Source organism: Rhinoderma darwinii, chromosome 1, assembly GCF_050947455.1.
Source record: "Rhinoderma darwinii isolate aRhiDar2 chromosome 1, aRhiDar2.hap1, whole genome shotgun sequence".
Taxonomy (NCBI): Eukaryota; Metazoa; Chordata; class Amphibia; order Anura; family Rhinodermatidae; genus Rhinoderma; species Rhinoderma darwinii.
In genome coordinates this window covers 421,482,337-421,499,349 of record NC_134687.1, presented here as the reverse complement: position 1 = coordinate 421,499,349, position 17,013 = coordinate 421,482,337, and the positions used below count along the sequence as shown (strand labels likewise).

Below are 17,013 nucleotides of genomic sequence, written 5' to 3'. Positions count from 1 at the left end.
AATAGAACCGCATTGGGTTTTGGCTGTATTATGGATCCTATAATGCAGTCTTATTATAGCCTTCTGAAATAGGCCCAAAATCTGTATGAAAAACCTGCAGTTAAAGGGGACTTCTAATTTATTCCCTATACATGGAGAAATAGTGACTGCGTTTGCTTTGTGTCCTGTTTGTTATTTGTGTTGTAGAACAATTGTATTTCTTTATTTTGCTCCCAGAGCTCGCTGGTATTCAATGGAGATGGCTGGAATTGTCTGTTATACAGGAGCCAACATTATCACTCAGGCACGGGAGCTGATTGAACAGATAGGGTGAGTAATGGCAACGTGTTAATCTGCCCCTACCTCCGCCATGCTCTTGTGCAAATCTGAAATAAATACTTTAATTTTGCACACATATTTGGTTGTTTAGCGTGATTGAAAACCGTAAGACAAGTTAATATTGAAGAGGTTATTGAACTGGTAAAATCTTATTGTCATGGCTATATCATATCTGTGTGTTTTTAGTCATTATTTTATGACGAGCGCTCGTCCCCCCATACATAGTTCCTTGTGAAAGGAGCAAACGAGCACCGCTCAACGAGCTGTCAAAATGGGCCAGTGTAAATGGATTTTAAGTTTAATGCCAGGAGGTAACTTAAAATCCAAGTGTATCAATCAGCCTCATCACTTTCAAGGGTAAGTTTTTTTTTTTTTTTTATGTATGGTATAAAATCTTCTTTTTTTTTTTCCCCAGGAGGCCTCTGGAATTAGACACAGATGGAATATGGTGTGTTCTCCCAAATAGTTTCCCTGAGAACTTCGTAATCAAATCCAATAATGCAAAAAAACCTAAAGTAACCATATCCTATCCAGGTGCAATGCTCAATATCTTGGTGAAGGTAGGAGATTATGGTTTCTATGGAACAGTGATGTGTTAATTGTTCACACTAGACTAGGGATGTCACGATACCAGAATTTGGACTTCGATACCGATACTTTGTGTAGTATTGTGATTTTCGATACCAAAACGATACTTTGCCAACAGTAATAAAAAAAAAGTTCTTCCATTTTCTGATGTGCCTCACATTAACCCCTTAACGCCGAAGGACGGATATATCCGTCCTCAGCAGCTGCTAGTTCGCGCAGGAGGACGGATATATCCGTCCTGTGATCGCGCGGGTACTGACAGTTTATCCACGCGATCAGCGGCAGGAGCACGGCTGTTATACACAGCCTGGCTCCTGCTGCAACTGCCGGAATCGAAGCACGCGCCGATTCCGGCAGTTTAACCCATTAAATGCCGCTGTCAACAGTGACAGCGGCATTTAATGTGTTTGACAGAGGGGGGAACTCCCTCTGTCTCCCGATCGGCGCCCCCGCAAACAAATCGCGGGTCGCCGTCGGGTTTCCATGACAGCCGGGGGTCTAACAAAGACCCCCAGGTCTGTCTTCAGCATCTGCCTGTTAGGCGATGCCAGAGGCATGACCTAACAGGTTGCCTGTCAGTTTTACACTGACAGGCAATAATGCTTTGGTATACGAAGTATACCAAAGCATTATATATGCGATCGGCATATCGCATAGTGAAGTCCCCTGGTGGGACTAAAAAAAAAAAAGTAAAACCGTTAAATAAAGTTTGTGAAAAAAAAAATAAAAAAAATTACAGTCAAAGTCAAATAAAACTACTTTTTTGCCCCAAAAAGTGGTTTTATTTAATAAAACGGTCAAAACAAATCACACATACACATATATGGTATCCCCGCGATCGTAACAACTTGACCAATAAAATGAACACATTAATTAAACCGCCGGATGAACGGCGTCCAAAGAAAACGCAAAAAACAACGGCAAAATTCTCTCTTTTCTCCCATTCCCCCCATAAAAAATAAAATAAAAGTTCATCTATAAGTCCTATGTACCCCAAAATAGTACTAATGAAAACTACACATTGTCCCGCAAAAATCAATCCCACGTACGGCCACATCGACGGAAAAATAAAAAAATTACGCCTCTTAGAACGCGGCGATGCAAAAACAAGTAATTTTTTTCTAAAAGGGTTTTTATTGTGCAAACGTATAAAAAACATATAAAACCTTTACACATTTGGTATCCCTGTAATCGTGCCGACCCATAGAATAAAGTTAACATGTTATTTACGCTGCATAGTAAACGGCGTAAATTTATAACGTGAAAATTAATGCTGGAATAGCTGCTTATTTTCAATTCTCTCCTAAAATAAAGTTAATAAAAGTTAATCAATATGTTATAAGCATCTAAAAATGGTACAATTACAAAATACAACTCGTCCCGGAAAAAACAAGCCCTTATACGGCTATGTCGACGGAATAAAAAAAGAGTTACGACTCTTGGAATGCGACCGTGGAAAAACAAAAAATAATCCTTGGTCATTAACGTGCAAAATGGCCCGGTCATTAAGGGGTTAATAGTAATTAACGCCATCGTGTGTCAGTCATAATTGACAGCACTGGGTTAATGTGTTAGGTACATGATGGTGTTAATTACTATTAATGTGAGGCACATGGAGGTTAAATTCATCACACCTCGTGCCTTACATTAATAAGTGAAAGGTTGTTTTTTTTTATAGCATACACATCATTAATGACGCAAAAAAAATTGTTGTGCGGGTTACTACGGCCGCGCCAATACCGAAAATGTGTATATTTTATGTATTAAGACTTATTTGAATGTTTATTGTAAAAAATGTGTATGTGTATTCTTTTTATTTAACATTACTTTGTTTTTACTTTTGTATTTTTAAACTTTAATGTACTGGCGCATATGTATATTCTAGTACATTAGCCTGTGTACGGATAGTATACAGGCAGTTAAGTATGCCCTAACGACAGGAAATATGGTAAGACAGCTCTGGGGTCCTTCAATGGACCCTGTGCTGCCTGCCCATATATGGGCATGTGCGTCACAGGGATTCCCTGTCCAAGGGGCATCCCCCCTTCTCATTTTCCCCATGAACGCTGTGGTCAGCTTTGATCGCAGCGTTCAAGGGAATAGCGGTGGAGATGAGAGGTTTCTCATCTCCGCAGTTCGAGCCGGGCTGCGGCTATGTAATACAGCCATTGCTCCGCTCCTGACAACAAGTGCGTGCACGGTCAGCATGAGGTGATGTGGCCGGCGCTGCACTAATGAGCGGCGGTTCAGGCTCTGAAGACCGAACATGGTGTTTTGCAGTGCGCCCGCCATGTTCTGTCGTCGCTCATTAGTGCAGTGCTGGTCGTATCACCTCATGCTGACGGCGCGCACTTGTCAGGAATCGGGAGCGTGGCAATGGCTGTAGTACACAGCCACAGCCCCGCTCTCATACATTCATGTGATACAAAGCTAAGCTGTGTGGACGCACGGCTTAGTATCGAAATACATTAAATAACGGTATTGAACCGTTTGAGTGTGCACAGCATCAAAACAATATCGAAGTTTCGATGCATAAGCATCCCTACACTAGACCTCTGCAGTGGGCTTTGGGTGACTGAAAAAAAATATATATATATTTTTAAGTTACATGTCTCAAATAGGATAGTCATGGTATTCCATTAAAGACAGTATGGAAGTCTAGCTGGTTTGTAAATCTACTGTCACACTATTAACCGGTAACTAAACGTTCAACAAACTGTTCTAGTGACATGTCAGAAGTTTTGATTGGTGGGGATCCGAGCACGAAGACCCCCACCAATCGCTACTTTTCTGTTTGGCTTTTTCCAGAAATCAATGTAGCGGTGTACAGGCTCAATAGAAAGTCTGAGCCCGTACACCGCTACTTCGGCATTCCGGAAAAAGCCGAACAGAAACTAAGCTGCTCCGCGCTCACACAAGCGCTTCTGTCGCTTAGTTTTAGTGATTGGTGGGGGTCTCCGTATTCAGACCCCCATCAATCAAAACTTCTGACATGTCACTATGACATGTCAGAAGCTTGAACGTTTAGTTACACTTTAAGGTACAGAATATGGTAAAACACAGGTACACACCTCCTAATATAATAGACTACATGAGTACTAAATTGCTTAGATAGACCATTCAGATGCATAGAAGAATGCAGAGCTTTCCTGCGAGGTACTCGTACTAATTCTTTCTGTACAAGTGTATAACAGGTAGAGTACATAAGAGAATATCCAGTTGATTGATTTATTGTGTTGCAATTCTCCAGGAAGGCTTTACAAACCATCAGTACCAAGAGCTTGTTGACCCATCAACACTTACATACGTTACCCGCTCTGAAAATAGTATCTTCTTTGAAGTGGATGGGCCATATCTTGCTATGATCCTTCCAGCATCTAAGGAAGAGGGGAAGAAGTTGAAGAAAAGGTTAGACCTTGACCATTCTATTTGTTAAGTTATCTTTTCACAGGAATTTTGAAATAATTGATGTATTTAGGGGGGGACGGCTTTAAAGAGGCTCTGTCACCAGATTTTGCAACCCCTATCTGCTATTGCAGCAGATAGGCGCTGCAATGTAGATTACAGTAACGTTTTTATTTTGAAAAAAACGAGCATTTTTTGCCAAGTTATGGCCATTTTTGTATTTATGCAAATGAGGCTTGCAAAAGTACAACTGGGCGTGTATTATGTGCGTACATCGGGGCGTGTTTACTACTTTTACTAGCTGGGCTTTCTGACGAGAAGTATCATCCACTTCTCTTCAGAACGCCCAGCTTCTGGCAGTGCAGATATGTGACGTCACTCACAGGTCCTGCATCGTATCGGCACCAGAGGCTACAGTTGATTCTGCAGCAGCATCAGCGTTAGCAGGTAAGTAGCTACATCGATTTACCTGCAAACGCCGATGCTGCTGCAGAATCATCTGTAGCCTCTGGTGCCGATGTGTCCTCGCTCGTCTGACACGATGCAGGACCTGGGGAAGTGACGTCAAAACCTGATCTCTCGAACACGCTGTGTCTGCACTGCCAGAAGCTGGGCGTTCTGAAGAGAAGTGGATGATACTTCTCGTCAGAAAGCCCAGCTAGTAAAAGTAGTAAACACGCCCCGATGTACGCACATAATACACGCCCAGTTGTACTTTTACTTTTCAACACGCCCAGTTGTACTTTTGCAAGCCTCATTTGCATAAATACAAAAATGGTCATAAATTGGCCAAAAATGCTCGTTTTTTAAAAATAAAAACGTTACTGTAATCTACATTGCAGCGCCTATCTGCTGCAATAGCAGATAGGGGTTGCAAAATCTGGTGACAGAGCCTCTTTAAGGCTCTAGGATGTCCCTGATAAAAGGATGTTCTCAAGAGACCTGCTAGTTTTTGCACCACCTGACAAAAGTAATCTTGATCCTTAATCCTTTTGTTTCTTCTTCTATCTCTGGAATGTAGAAGGGTATAAATGACTACTTCGGATAACCTAAAATGATTTAAAAAGGAGCCCTCCTGTTTTGCCATGTGCAGAATCAGGGGTAGTCTACAGAAGACCCTCTTGCTTATGGTCATCAATGGAGAAAACCAGGCTTTGGCCAGTAGGGGCAGATGGCAATCATCGAGACTTGTTCCCGTCTGATCTTCTGTAAGACCTTTGAGATCACAGGGACTGGCATAAACACATTAGTATGGTGAAAACTCTAAGGTATGGAGAGGGCATCTAGAGTCCACGGTTTGTCGTTCCTGAGCAGGAACAAAACGGTCACCTTCACGTTCTGCTGTGTGACTATTCGGTCAAGCTGAGGCTGACCCGAACACGTTATGATTCTCTTGAAGAACATTGGATATAGGGAACAGTTTCCTGGAAAGGGAAGGTCGTGACTCAATCTGTATGCTCTATTGCTGGTCTCCCTGATGTGAACCACTCAGAGCTGCTGTTCATGGGTCTCCGCCCAAGTCGTGATTGGTTACACTTCCATAAGAAGGCTATGGATTGCGCTCCTCCTTGGCGGTTTATAAAGGCTGTTGTGACATTGTCTGACTTTCCACCATGCCATCGAGGGGGACACAATCAAGATAAAGGCCTTCTGAACTGCTATCAACTCAAGATTCGAAGACAAAAATGATTTTTTTGGAGACCAGGACCCTTTCGCCATTGCTCCTTGCATATGAGCACCCCAACCAGTCAAGGATGCGCCGGCCGAAATATCAACTCATTCCGGAGGAGCAAAGGGCGGACTGTTATTAATGGAGCGTGACCACCTCAAGGAGTTTCTTGTATCTCTGGTGGTGACCAGTTTGTCCAGAGATTATAGGTCTCGATCTCCTATGCACAGGGTTTCCTGCTGCAAGGGACGCACGTGCCACTTCACACAATTTATTGCGGCGCTAGCTGCAGTAATAAGACCCATGACCTTTTATCGTAGGGCGGATAGACACACGACTGGGCTGAATGAGAGAACTTGCAGCTCCCTCGATCTTTTTCAGCCTGTCTGGAGGAAGTGATATCACCAATGCTTCGTCTGCAAGGGAAGTGCATCGGATTTCTCCCAATTTCTCAGCCACCTAGAGACCTGATCTAGGCAAATATGGTGTTCAAATGTGCCTCCAGATGTTCTGCAGATCTGTTTTTTTACTAACCAGTCCTCCAGGTAAGGAACAATTGTGATCCCTTCCCCTTAGATCAGCTACCACTGCGACAACTATCTTTTTGAAGGTGTGTGGAGCAGATGATATCCCGAATGGGAGCGAGGTGAATTGAAGATGATGGAGCTCACCCTTCATCAACGCAGCAATCCATAGAAATCTTCAAACAAATATGGGGACGTGCAGATAAGCGTCCAAGTCTATAGTGGCAAGGAAGTCTCTTGTCCATAAGCGCCATGGCAGACCGAACTGTCTCCATGTGAAAGCTCTTTCTGTGGATACATTTATTAAAATAACGTTTGTTAATCAAGGGTAATAACGACTTTCAGACATTCATACCGGACTGGGTTTATGCAGTCTAGATCTGCCGCTATTAACTTGCGCAAATTATATCTCAATCCTCAAGTGCCCATGGATAATAATAATATAATAATAATAATAATCTTTATTTATATAGCGCCAACATATTACGCAGCACTTTACAATTTAGAGGGAACATGAAACAAACAATATCAGACATTACATAGTGACAAAGTTCATTTACAATTCAAACCTGGGGAGTGAGGACACTGCTCGCAAGAGCTTACAATCTATGAGGACATAAGGGAGACACAAAGTGTAATAGTGTTTGTTCTGTACAATGGTCCGGCCATTTTTATACACATGCGGTGGTAACATAAAGCTGCATGAGCCGGTCACCAGCCAGTATCCGTGTATGACGGACATGAAGAGAAGGAGTGTGAGGGAATCTTATTCTGATGACTAATCTAAATGGAGGGCCATGGAAAGGAGTCAGATTAGGGAATGTTATAGGCCTGTCTAAATAGATGTGTTTTCAGGGCACGTTTAAAACTGTGGATATTGGGAATTAATCTGATTGTCTGGGGTAGCACATTCCAGAGGACGGGTGCAGCACGAGAGAAATCCTGGAGACGGTAGTGGGAGGTTCGGATTATGGAGGATTTTAATCTAAGGTCGTTGGCAGAACGTAGAGCCCGAGTAGGGTGGAAGACAGAGGTGAGGGAGGAGATGTGAGGAGGTGCAGCACTGTGGAGAGCTTTGTGGGTGAGAGTAATAAGTTTGAATTTTATTCGGAAGGGGATGGGCAACCAGTGCAGTGACTGGCACAGATTAGAGGCGTTGGTGTAGCGGTTGGTCATAAAGATGAGCCTGGCTGCTGCATTGAGGATAGAGGGGAGAGTTTAGTGAGGGGGAAGACCGACTAGTAATGAGTTACAGTAGTCAAGACTAGAGTGAATCAGAGCAACAATGAGAGTTTTGGCAGTTTCCTCCGTAAGAAAAGAGCGGATTCTGGAGATGTTTTTGAGGTGAAAATGACAGGAGCGTGAAAGTGATTGAATGTGAGGAGTAAAGGAAAGATCTGAGTCAAAAATAACCCCGAGACAACGGGCGTGCTGCTTAGGAGTTATGATGGTGCCACACACAGAGATGGAGACTTCAGGTTTAGGGAGGTTAGTAGATGGTGGGAACACAAGGAGCTCAGTTTTAGAAAGATTCAGTTTCAGATAGAGAGAGGACATGATGTTAGAGACAGCGGACAGACAATCACTGGTGTTCTGTATTAGAGCAGGGGTGATGTCACGGGAAGAGGTATATAATTGGGTGTCATCAGCGTAGAGATGGTACTGGAAGCCAAATCTGCTGATGGTTTGTCCAATAGGAGCTGTGTAGAGAGAAAAGAGGAGCGGACCTAGGACTGATCCCTGAGGAACCCCGATATCAAGGGGAAGAGGAGAAGTGGAACCAGCAAATGACACACTGAATGAGCGGTCAGAGAGATAGGAGGAAAACCAAGAGAGCCGCGTCCTTGAGGCCAATAGAGTGGAGCATGTTAAGTAGGAGTTTGTGGTCTACAGTGTCAAAGGCTGCAGAGAGATCCAAAAGAATCAGGAGAGAGGATTTACCGTCCGATTTAGCCGCCAAGAGATCATTTGAGACTTTTTAGTAAGGGCAGTTTCTGTGGAGTGTAGAGTGCGTAAACCAGATTGTAAGGGGTCAAGAATGGAGTTAGCAGAGAGATAGCGGATAAGGCGAGAGTAGACCAAGCGTTCCAGGAGTTTGGAGATGAAGGGCAGATTAGAGACTGGTCGGTAGTTGGCAGCGCTGGATGGGTCAAGTGTTGGTTTTTTCAATAATGGGTTTATAATGGCATGTTTAAAAGCGGAGGGAAAGATACCAGAGGAAAGAGAGAGGTTAAATATTTTAGTGAGGTGACTAGTGACAGCTGGGTAGAGGGACTGGAGGAGGTGTGAGGGGACAGGATCACTAGGGCAGGTAGTAGGACGAGAAGAAGAGAGGAGCCTCGAGACTTCTTCTTCAGTTATTGGGTCAAATGCTGAGAGTGAAGAAGAGGGAGTGCGGGGGGGGGGGAGGGAAGGGGATCGATGTTACTAGGGGACTGGGAGATAATATCATGCCGGATGTTGTCAATTTTAACTTTAAAATAATTGGCCAGGTCTTCAGCACTGAGATCTGTGATTGGCGTCTGCACTTTAGGACTAAGGAGGGAGTGAAAAGTATCAAAGAGGCGTTTTGGATTATTAGATAGTGTGGAGATGAGAGAAGTGAAGTAGACTTGTTTGGCGCGGTGAAGGGCAGAGTTGTAAGTTTTGAGCATAAATTTGTAATGGAGGAAATCTGCATCCAAATGCGATTTTCTCCACAGTCGTTTGGCACATCTCAAGCACCGCTGAAGAAAGCGGGATTGAGGCGTGTGCCAGGGTTGTCGTCGTCTTTGTCGAGTGGTTCAGAGTGTAGGGGGGGCTGCTTCATCCAATGCATTTTTGAGTGTTATTATGAAGTTTGGCAGCCAGATTGGGACAGGAGAGGGAAGAGATAGGGGACAATGAGGACTGTAGACTGTCTATGAGTTTCACAGTGTTAATGGCATGTAGATTTCTGTATGTCTGATATGTAGGGATGACCTGAGGAGGCAGAGAATATTTGATAGTAAAGCAGAGAAGATTGTGGTCAGAAAGCGGGAGAGGAGAGTTAATAAAGTCAGAAACTGAGCAGAGCCGGAAGAAGACCAGGTCAAGTGAATGCCCGTCTTCATGTGTAGGAGAGTTAGTAAGTTGTGACAGACCGAGGGACGAGGTTAAAGATAGAAACTGGGAGGCAGATGTGGAGATTGGGTTATCAATGGGGATGTTGAAGTCACCCATGATGAGAGTGGGTGTTTCAGAGGATAGAAATTGTGGAAGCCAGGCAGCAAAATGATCCAGGAATTGGCGGGGTGAGCCCGGGGGGCGGTAGACAACTGCCACTCGGAGGGGAAAAGGGTGAAAGAGTCTGAGGGTGTGGACTTCAAAAGAGGGAAATGTGAGCGAGGGTACCGGGGGAATGACCTGAAAAGTGCAGTGTGGGGAAATAAGTATACCTACTCCTCCACCCTGCCTGTTCTCAGGTCTGGGGGCATGAGAGAACTGGAGACCACCATAAGATAGAGCTGCAGGGGAAGCCGTGTCAGACAGGTGTAGCCATGTTTCAGTAAGAGCCAGAAGGTTGAGAGAGTTAGAAAGGAATAAATCATGAATAAAGGTGAGTTTGTTGCACATGGACCGAGAATTCCAGAGAGCACAGTTAAGAGACAGGAGAAGACATACAGGGAATGGTCAAAAGATTTGCAGGGTTTCTATGTGTGGCAGGTAAGTGGTTGAGCTTGGCAGAAGAAAAGGGAGGCCCAGGGTTGGGAGAGATGTCCCCTGCAGCTAATAGCAGGAGAATGGAGAGAGACAGCAGATGGTTCTGTGATTTATGAGAGCGTTTTTTATGTTGGGCAGTGGAATGAGATGGGTTAAGTTGACTGAGGAAAGTGAATAGTGAATGGGAGCTGTACATGGGTGAGGCCAGGAGAGAAGGACTGATGCGGACTGTTTTTGGGCAAGTCTTAAATGGGCGATAGGATTGAAAACCAAGAGCAGCTATAATGATGAGAGCGGTGGCAAACATGTTTGTTTACAGATCGTTAGAAATCTAATATTGAGAGCGTGGGCTAGTTTGTCTGGTTTGGTAATGCAGCTTACCTGTCACTGACCCTGTGCAACTGCCACGTATAACTACCAGGACACTTTGACAGTATGACACTTAGACAGAGATGACTTCTGACGTTGTGCCACCCTGCACGAGTGCCTTCCCCATATGCTACATCTAAATTTATAGGGGAGTAGATGCTCAGATCTAGGCCTAATTAAGCTCGTTCAGCTATTAATCAAATCAACTAGACACATGAGGTGAAAAGCTATGCAGAGATAAACAAACAAACTAGCAGGTCTGGATGATCATAAAACTTAACGACGATCAAACACTTTGACAAAACTTTGAGATAACATTAGACTATATAGCAAGACAGGAAAGCAGAGTACCATAAAATAAAAGTTTCAGCTTTTTGAAATGCAGCTACAGCAGGGATGAGGTTCATGCAGGAATGAAATGGATTATATACCTGTATGAAGAGAAGAGAGATGGATGTTAGATCTGTGCCATGTATAACTGCCAGGACACTTTGACAGTATGACACTTAGACAGAGATAACTTCTACCTTCGTGCCCCCCTGCACGAGTGGATAACCCAGTACAGAGTTGTGTGTTCTTTCTACATGGCTAAGGCCTTCGACAGTATTGAGTGGAGGTTACTATGGGCAGTGTTGTCTTAAATGGGCTTTGGGGCTAGTTTTATTTCCTCTGTATGATTGCTATTTAGAAAACCTATGGCTAAAATCAGCGTAAATAACAATATAATGGAGATGTTTGCGTCTGACGGGGGCACACATCAGGACTACCCACGGTCTCCCCTGCTCTTCGTGGTTTTCATAGAATCGTTGGCAGCATACATTAGGGCTCATCCTGGGTTAGTGGACTTTCGGCATGGAGATATGAGAAAAAATTGCTCTCTATGCCGATGACATGCTGCTCTTCGTAGGTGATGTAGAAGTCTTATTGCATTGGATAGTTTGGGCAATTTTCGGGATTGTGCATCAACTGGGGCAAATCCGAATTATTGCCAGTGGATAGTCAGATCCTTGAATTAGATAGAGAGCGGGTGCCACTAGACTGCACTGCAGTGATTAAATATCCGGGGATAAGGGTGTCAACGTTCATACTGGAATATGAGAAACCTAATTTAGTTTAGTTATTGCAGAAATTTTAAACAACTGGAAATTTGATTTAAGCTCCTTCTCTTGGTGGCTGGGTGTATCAACCTTCCTAAAATATGAATGCCCCAATTATTATACGCTCTACAGATTTCCCATGTCTGGATACCCCAGAGATTCTTCCGCATGGTTAATTGCATGTTTAGAGATCTGATATGGCGTAAAGGCCATTCTAGAATAAAACTGAGAACATTGCAGAGTGGTAAGGAGTGAGGGGGCTTGGCTATTCCGAACCCAAACATATATTATTTGGCTTCCCAGTTGCAACATCTGAGGGAGAAGGGGCTTGACCTATCATAGCCTTAGTGGAGCGATGATCAAACACTTGGTATGGTCTGATGCTTTATTTGAAGCACTGGAGGCGCACAACTTTAAGATGCATTTGAGGCATACTCTCACTATATGGATGATACCTAAAGTATGGTGGAAGACTATGGATATGCGAACTATATCCAATTTTCCTAAATCTTCCCCAATTTGGAGTGCATCATGGCTTTCAGAACGCGCTAGTCTGGGGGGGGGTTTAGCAGCTTCAAACATAAGGGATACGGTGCATTCCGCTTATTTTTTAGAGTGGAGAATTCAAGCAATTTTTCATATTGCAGTCTGAATTTGATCTCCCAAACATTCAGTATCAGGATCTTCAATTGTGACATGTGGTTTATAGGGAAACAGCGGGCTATAGGCTTGAGGTGTTGCAAGTGACATGCAACACAATTGTAGATATGGTGGGGACAGTAGGGGGATCTGTGGGTCTCATGTCTAGACTATATCAATAGCTATTGGTAAAGAAACTGGAGAAACTCACTGACTACAAAAGAAAAGTGGGGGAAGGGCGATATGGGTCCTATAGAAGAACAACAATGGAGGTATACTACTTGATTGTCGCTCAGTGAGGCACATCGATTGTCACACCTACCTACTGCAGAGTCTAGAACATGCAGCTTTTTTTGTAGAAGATTGGCACTTGAGACTATCCTATCTGTAATCTATGTAGTATATGTCATGCGGACCTGCTCCATATGTACTTATGTCCAAAATGTACACGTTTGTGGAGGAGGGTCATGGATGGAATTAACTCTGTATATGGCATACCTTTTGGTCTTGTCACCATATGTATGTTTACTTGGGGTATGGTTTGCCTTTGCCACGACCTAAAAGGAGGAGGTTTTAACTGGGCCCCATAAGATAAATCTCCTCCGCTTCCCTGTCTATTGGTTCTTTGATGAACCATGCAAATTAGACCTACACTTTCGTTTACCTGTTTGTGGGAGGGACTTGCCCTTCTTGTCGGACAGGTTCTCCATTAAGGATTCTAACGCTGGCCCAAAAAACCTTATTAGGCTTAGGGAATTTTGAGTGAGCATCTGCTCTGCATGGTTTATTCAAGAAGGCCCTCCTCCCTGTAGAAGAGAGGGCCATGGCACAGGACGTAAACCTCGCCTGCTGGATCACCGCATCACATAAAAAGTTGGCCGCTAAAGAAACCCGTCTGAAGGTTGTCGATACTCTCTTCCATCTGGAGGAGCCATGACCGCAAGTTCTTTGCAACAACTGACAAAGATAATGACACTTTGGCTTGGGCAGAACCTGTGAGATACATTCTACGGAAAGCAATATCAATGCGCCAATCCATGGGGTCGTTAATTCAGTCTTCACTCGGAACTACCATGCGTTTATAGAGCCTTGCAATGGCTACGTCCATTTTGGGGGTTTGCTCCACTACTTATCTTATTCTTCTTTGATGACAAACATGGTTTTAAACAGTTTGTTCAGAACAGGACCTTTTATCAGGTGTTTTCCATTTATTTGTAATCTGATTCTTTACTAATGTGTCCACAGTATTATTGTATTACTTAAGAGTTATATAGTGTTAATTTTTACATCGGGTGTACACCATCAAAGAGAATCCTATTTGATTTGGGAAGGGTTAAAGAATGGGAAAAAGCAATGTAAATGTATAAAAATTTACTTTAATGTACTCTAAAATGCTAAAGGGCACATAATTTAAAACTTAAGCAGATTTGTGGGTAATTATTTCATTTTTACCCTAAGGATTAATAGGCTGAATGTCCCCAATATATTTAACCAGCCGAACAACTTGAACCTGTATTTATTTCATTAATATACGGTGATTAATTGAGTTAGGACCTGTTCACACAGAGTTTTTTTGCAGGCAGAAAATTCTACCTCAAAATTCCGTCTGCAGATTTTGATCTAGCTGCACTCGGTTTGCTGCATTTTTCGCACCGTTTTTCGCCTGCAGCCAAAAAACAGCGAAAACCGCTTTCTCTGTCTCCCATTGATGTCAATGGGAGGTCGGAGACATAAACGCCCGAAGATAGGGCATGTCACTTCTTTTTCCCACGAGCTGGTTTCACCACTCGCAGGAAAAAACTGCTCCGCCTCCCATTGAAATCAATGGGAGGCGTTTTCGGCTGTTTTTTGGCGCGGTTTCCGCATCAAATGTGTAATAAAAAAACCCTGTGAACAGGGCCTTAGTTGCTTTTTTAACACTTCAGATTTTTTCTAAAGTATCAACCAAACTAGATCCTGATACAGTAGGCTTATTAAATATTTATCATCATTATCCGACTTGCACTGAGCCACTTTGTATTATAGCAGTACTTACAGATCCTTATGTTCATGGAATACACTTTGGGCCTCGCCAGCTAAGCACCGTGTATATTGCACGCCGCAAGAGAATCAAATTATTACTTTGTCCACCTTTTAAGGCTCTGGCTATTCTGGGAAGATTGTCATCTCCCACCATTCCAGTTTAAACGCGTTCATCTGATTTTTCTCACTTTGAACAAATATGACCTTCTCAAGGGGAAAAACATTACCGTATTTTTCGGACTATAAGACACACCTGACTAGAAGACGCACCCAGGTTTTAGACAACCGAAAATAGGAAAGAATCTCATATTTTACTACTTTTACAAAGAAAAAACTATTGGTTAAAAAAAATAATTTGTTCAGTTTCATCACATTCTGAGAGCCATAACTTATATTTTTCCATTGTTTAAGCGGTGTGAGGGCTTAGTTTTTGCGGGATGAGCTGTAGTTTTTATTAGTGCCATTTTATTGGTACATACGATTTTTTTTTTATCACTTTTTATTTCATTCTTTTTAGCGCAATGGTGACCAAAAGACAACGATTCTGGGGTTTTAAATTTTATTTTTTTTACGCAGGTTACTGTTTGAGTCAAATAATACTATATTGTAATAGTTTCAGACTTTTACGGATGCAGTGATACCAATTTTTTTTATTTTTACATTGTGCTTGGGAAGAAATGGGAAAAGGTTTTTTTTTTTTAACTTTAAACATTTTTTACACTCCTGAAAATGAATCCAACTCCTTTTTTTTTTTTTTTTTTTTTTTTTTACACATTTTATCAGTTCCCCTAGGGGACTTGAACCAGCGATCATTAGATCGCTGGTACAATACATGGATGAGTTAAGGAAACGTCGTAACTAGCTGAGCTACGCTGTTTCCGTAACTCCCATAGTAGTGAATGGCAGTTACAGAAGCAGCGTAGCATTTGCGTAACTACTGTTCAGTTGTATAGAACGGGGTTTAGGGGGTCCCGTTCTAGAGATAGATGTGGGTCCCAGAGGTGGGACCCGCATCTATCTGACATTTATGGCATATCCTGTGGATATGTTCTAAATGTCCTTCATGGGAAAACCACTATAAATGCAGCGGTCGCTATTGATTGCGGCATTTAACTAGTTCAACGGCCAGGAACAGTACCTGGCTGTTCCTGCCCTTTAGAGCAGCGTGTCCGCTGCTGACACCTGCAGTGTATGTGCCGGCACATCATGGGTCGGAACGGGGTTAAGTAAGGAAGCGGTCGGGTCCTGGTGCTGCTGGGTCCCTTGACTGCCGACTATAAGACGCAGGGACTTTTTAGCTAGATTTATTCTTGCTAAAAACTGCGTCTTATAGTCTGAAAAATACGGTATGTCTTGTGGTTATCACCTGACTCTGCTGTTCGTGTCTCCTCATAACACAGCTGCTAACTCCAACATGCTGGCCTTCTGTCCTGGAGCCTTGCCTCCACTCTGGGCAGTGAGGGGAGGTAGAGCTTCCATGGCTGGGTGGTGGTGCCACACCAGCAAGGGCAGCTGATAACATTTTCCTCGCTTGTTGATCCCCCAATACAGACTCCAGCTAATTGTGATGTGCAGCTCTGGATGTGAATAGAGGTGACTTGGACCCCCACCGATTTATATATCTATCACCTATTCTGTGGATAAATATTGGTTATAGAAAAACACCTTTAGCCCCTTTAACTGTGACTGTATTAGTATTTTCCTGCATACATTTTGAGTTTTTAACACTACGAATCCCTACATATTTGAATTACTGTAAATTGCACAATCCTCCTCGACTCACAAAACTCCTCGGCTCACAATCCTCCTCTCAAATGCTAAGATGAGTATTTTTACTCTGCTGGAAAATACGTAGTGAGACCTCTGCTCCCGAGCCACTGATTGGGGACCAGTTCTCTACGCGGTAAAATCATTAGTCCTGCAATCTGCAAAGAAAAAATACTTACTGCCATCTTGCAGTGGTATGTCACATGCTCTGCAAATTTAATGTGTGCGATTAGCATATGCATTTCTTACACCTGAACCTCTATCCCCAAAGCTTGGACTATACATCTGTGGACAGAAAAAAAAGTGGAGAGGGATGAGACATCATATGAAAAATATAGAAACAAAATATTTTTCCCCTAGGAAAAAAATATGGGTTCTCAATGGGGAAATTGAACCCAGGAATCAAATACTAAATCCTGGGACATAAATATAAAGTCAATATTGAAAAATGTATGCGTTTCCAGAAAATATAAAGCTAATCAGCCTGGCAAATGGGGAGGCAGAAACCACACGAAAATGTTAGGAAAAAAAAACACTCTGGCTAGCTAGCTAAGATCATTTTATTTATTTATATATATATATATATATATATATATATATAATGTGTGCATGTTTTGCCTTATTGATACGGTCTGTCCTAATTTCAGGAGGATAAAACCCCCATTGGTGCTGCTGCTGTAAACGACAGTCGGTGCACAACTGTCATTTGTTTCCAGCTAAAGCATGTCGGACAAAGTAGATATGTGAACCCATTCTTACGAATTCTTTTATGCTGATAGTTGTGTAAATCAACGGCGGAGAAAATGCTGTAATGGGCAATTTGTCGGGTGTTTTTAGGATGACCGACGTATCGTAGCAAAAAAAGAAAGTGAAAACTTTGTCGCATATGCACTGGCCTCATTAAAATATTATCCACCAATTTAATATTCATATG

At 42.8% G+C, this 17,013-nt stretch overlaps 1 protein-coding gene across 1 annotated transcript in view; it reads left to right on the top strand.

Annotated features, from left to right (window-relative positions):
* Positions 1-17,013, top strand: part of POLE (DNA polymerase epsilon, catalytic subunit) — an 88,392-nt gene that overhangs the window by 34,150 nt on the left and 37,229 nt on the right. Inside the window, exons 22-24 of the mRNA XM_075829430.1 lie at positions 217-309; positions 734-878; positions 4,157-4,314. Coding sequence (XP_075685545.1) covers positions 217-309; positions 734-878; positions 4,157-4,314 — 396 coding nt within the window. The remainder of the gene's footprint in view (positions 1-216; positions 310-733; positions 879-4,156; positions 4,315-17,013) is intronic.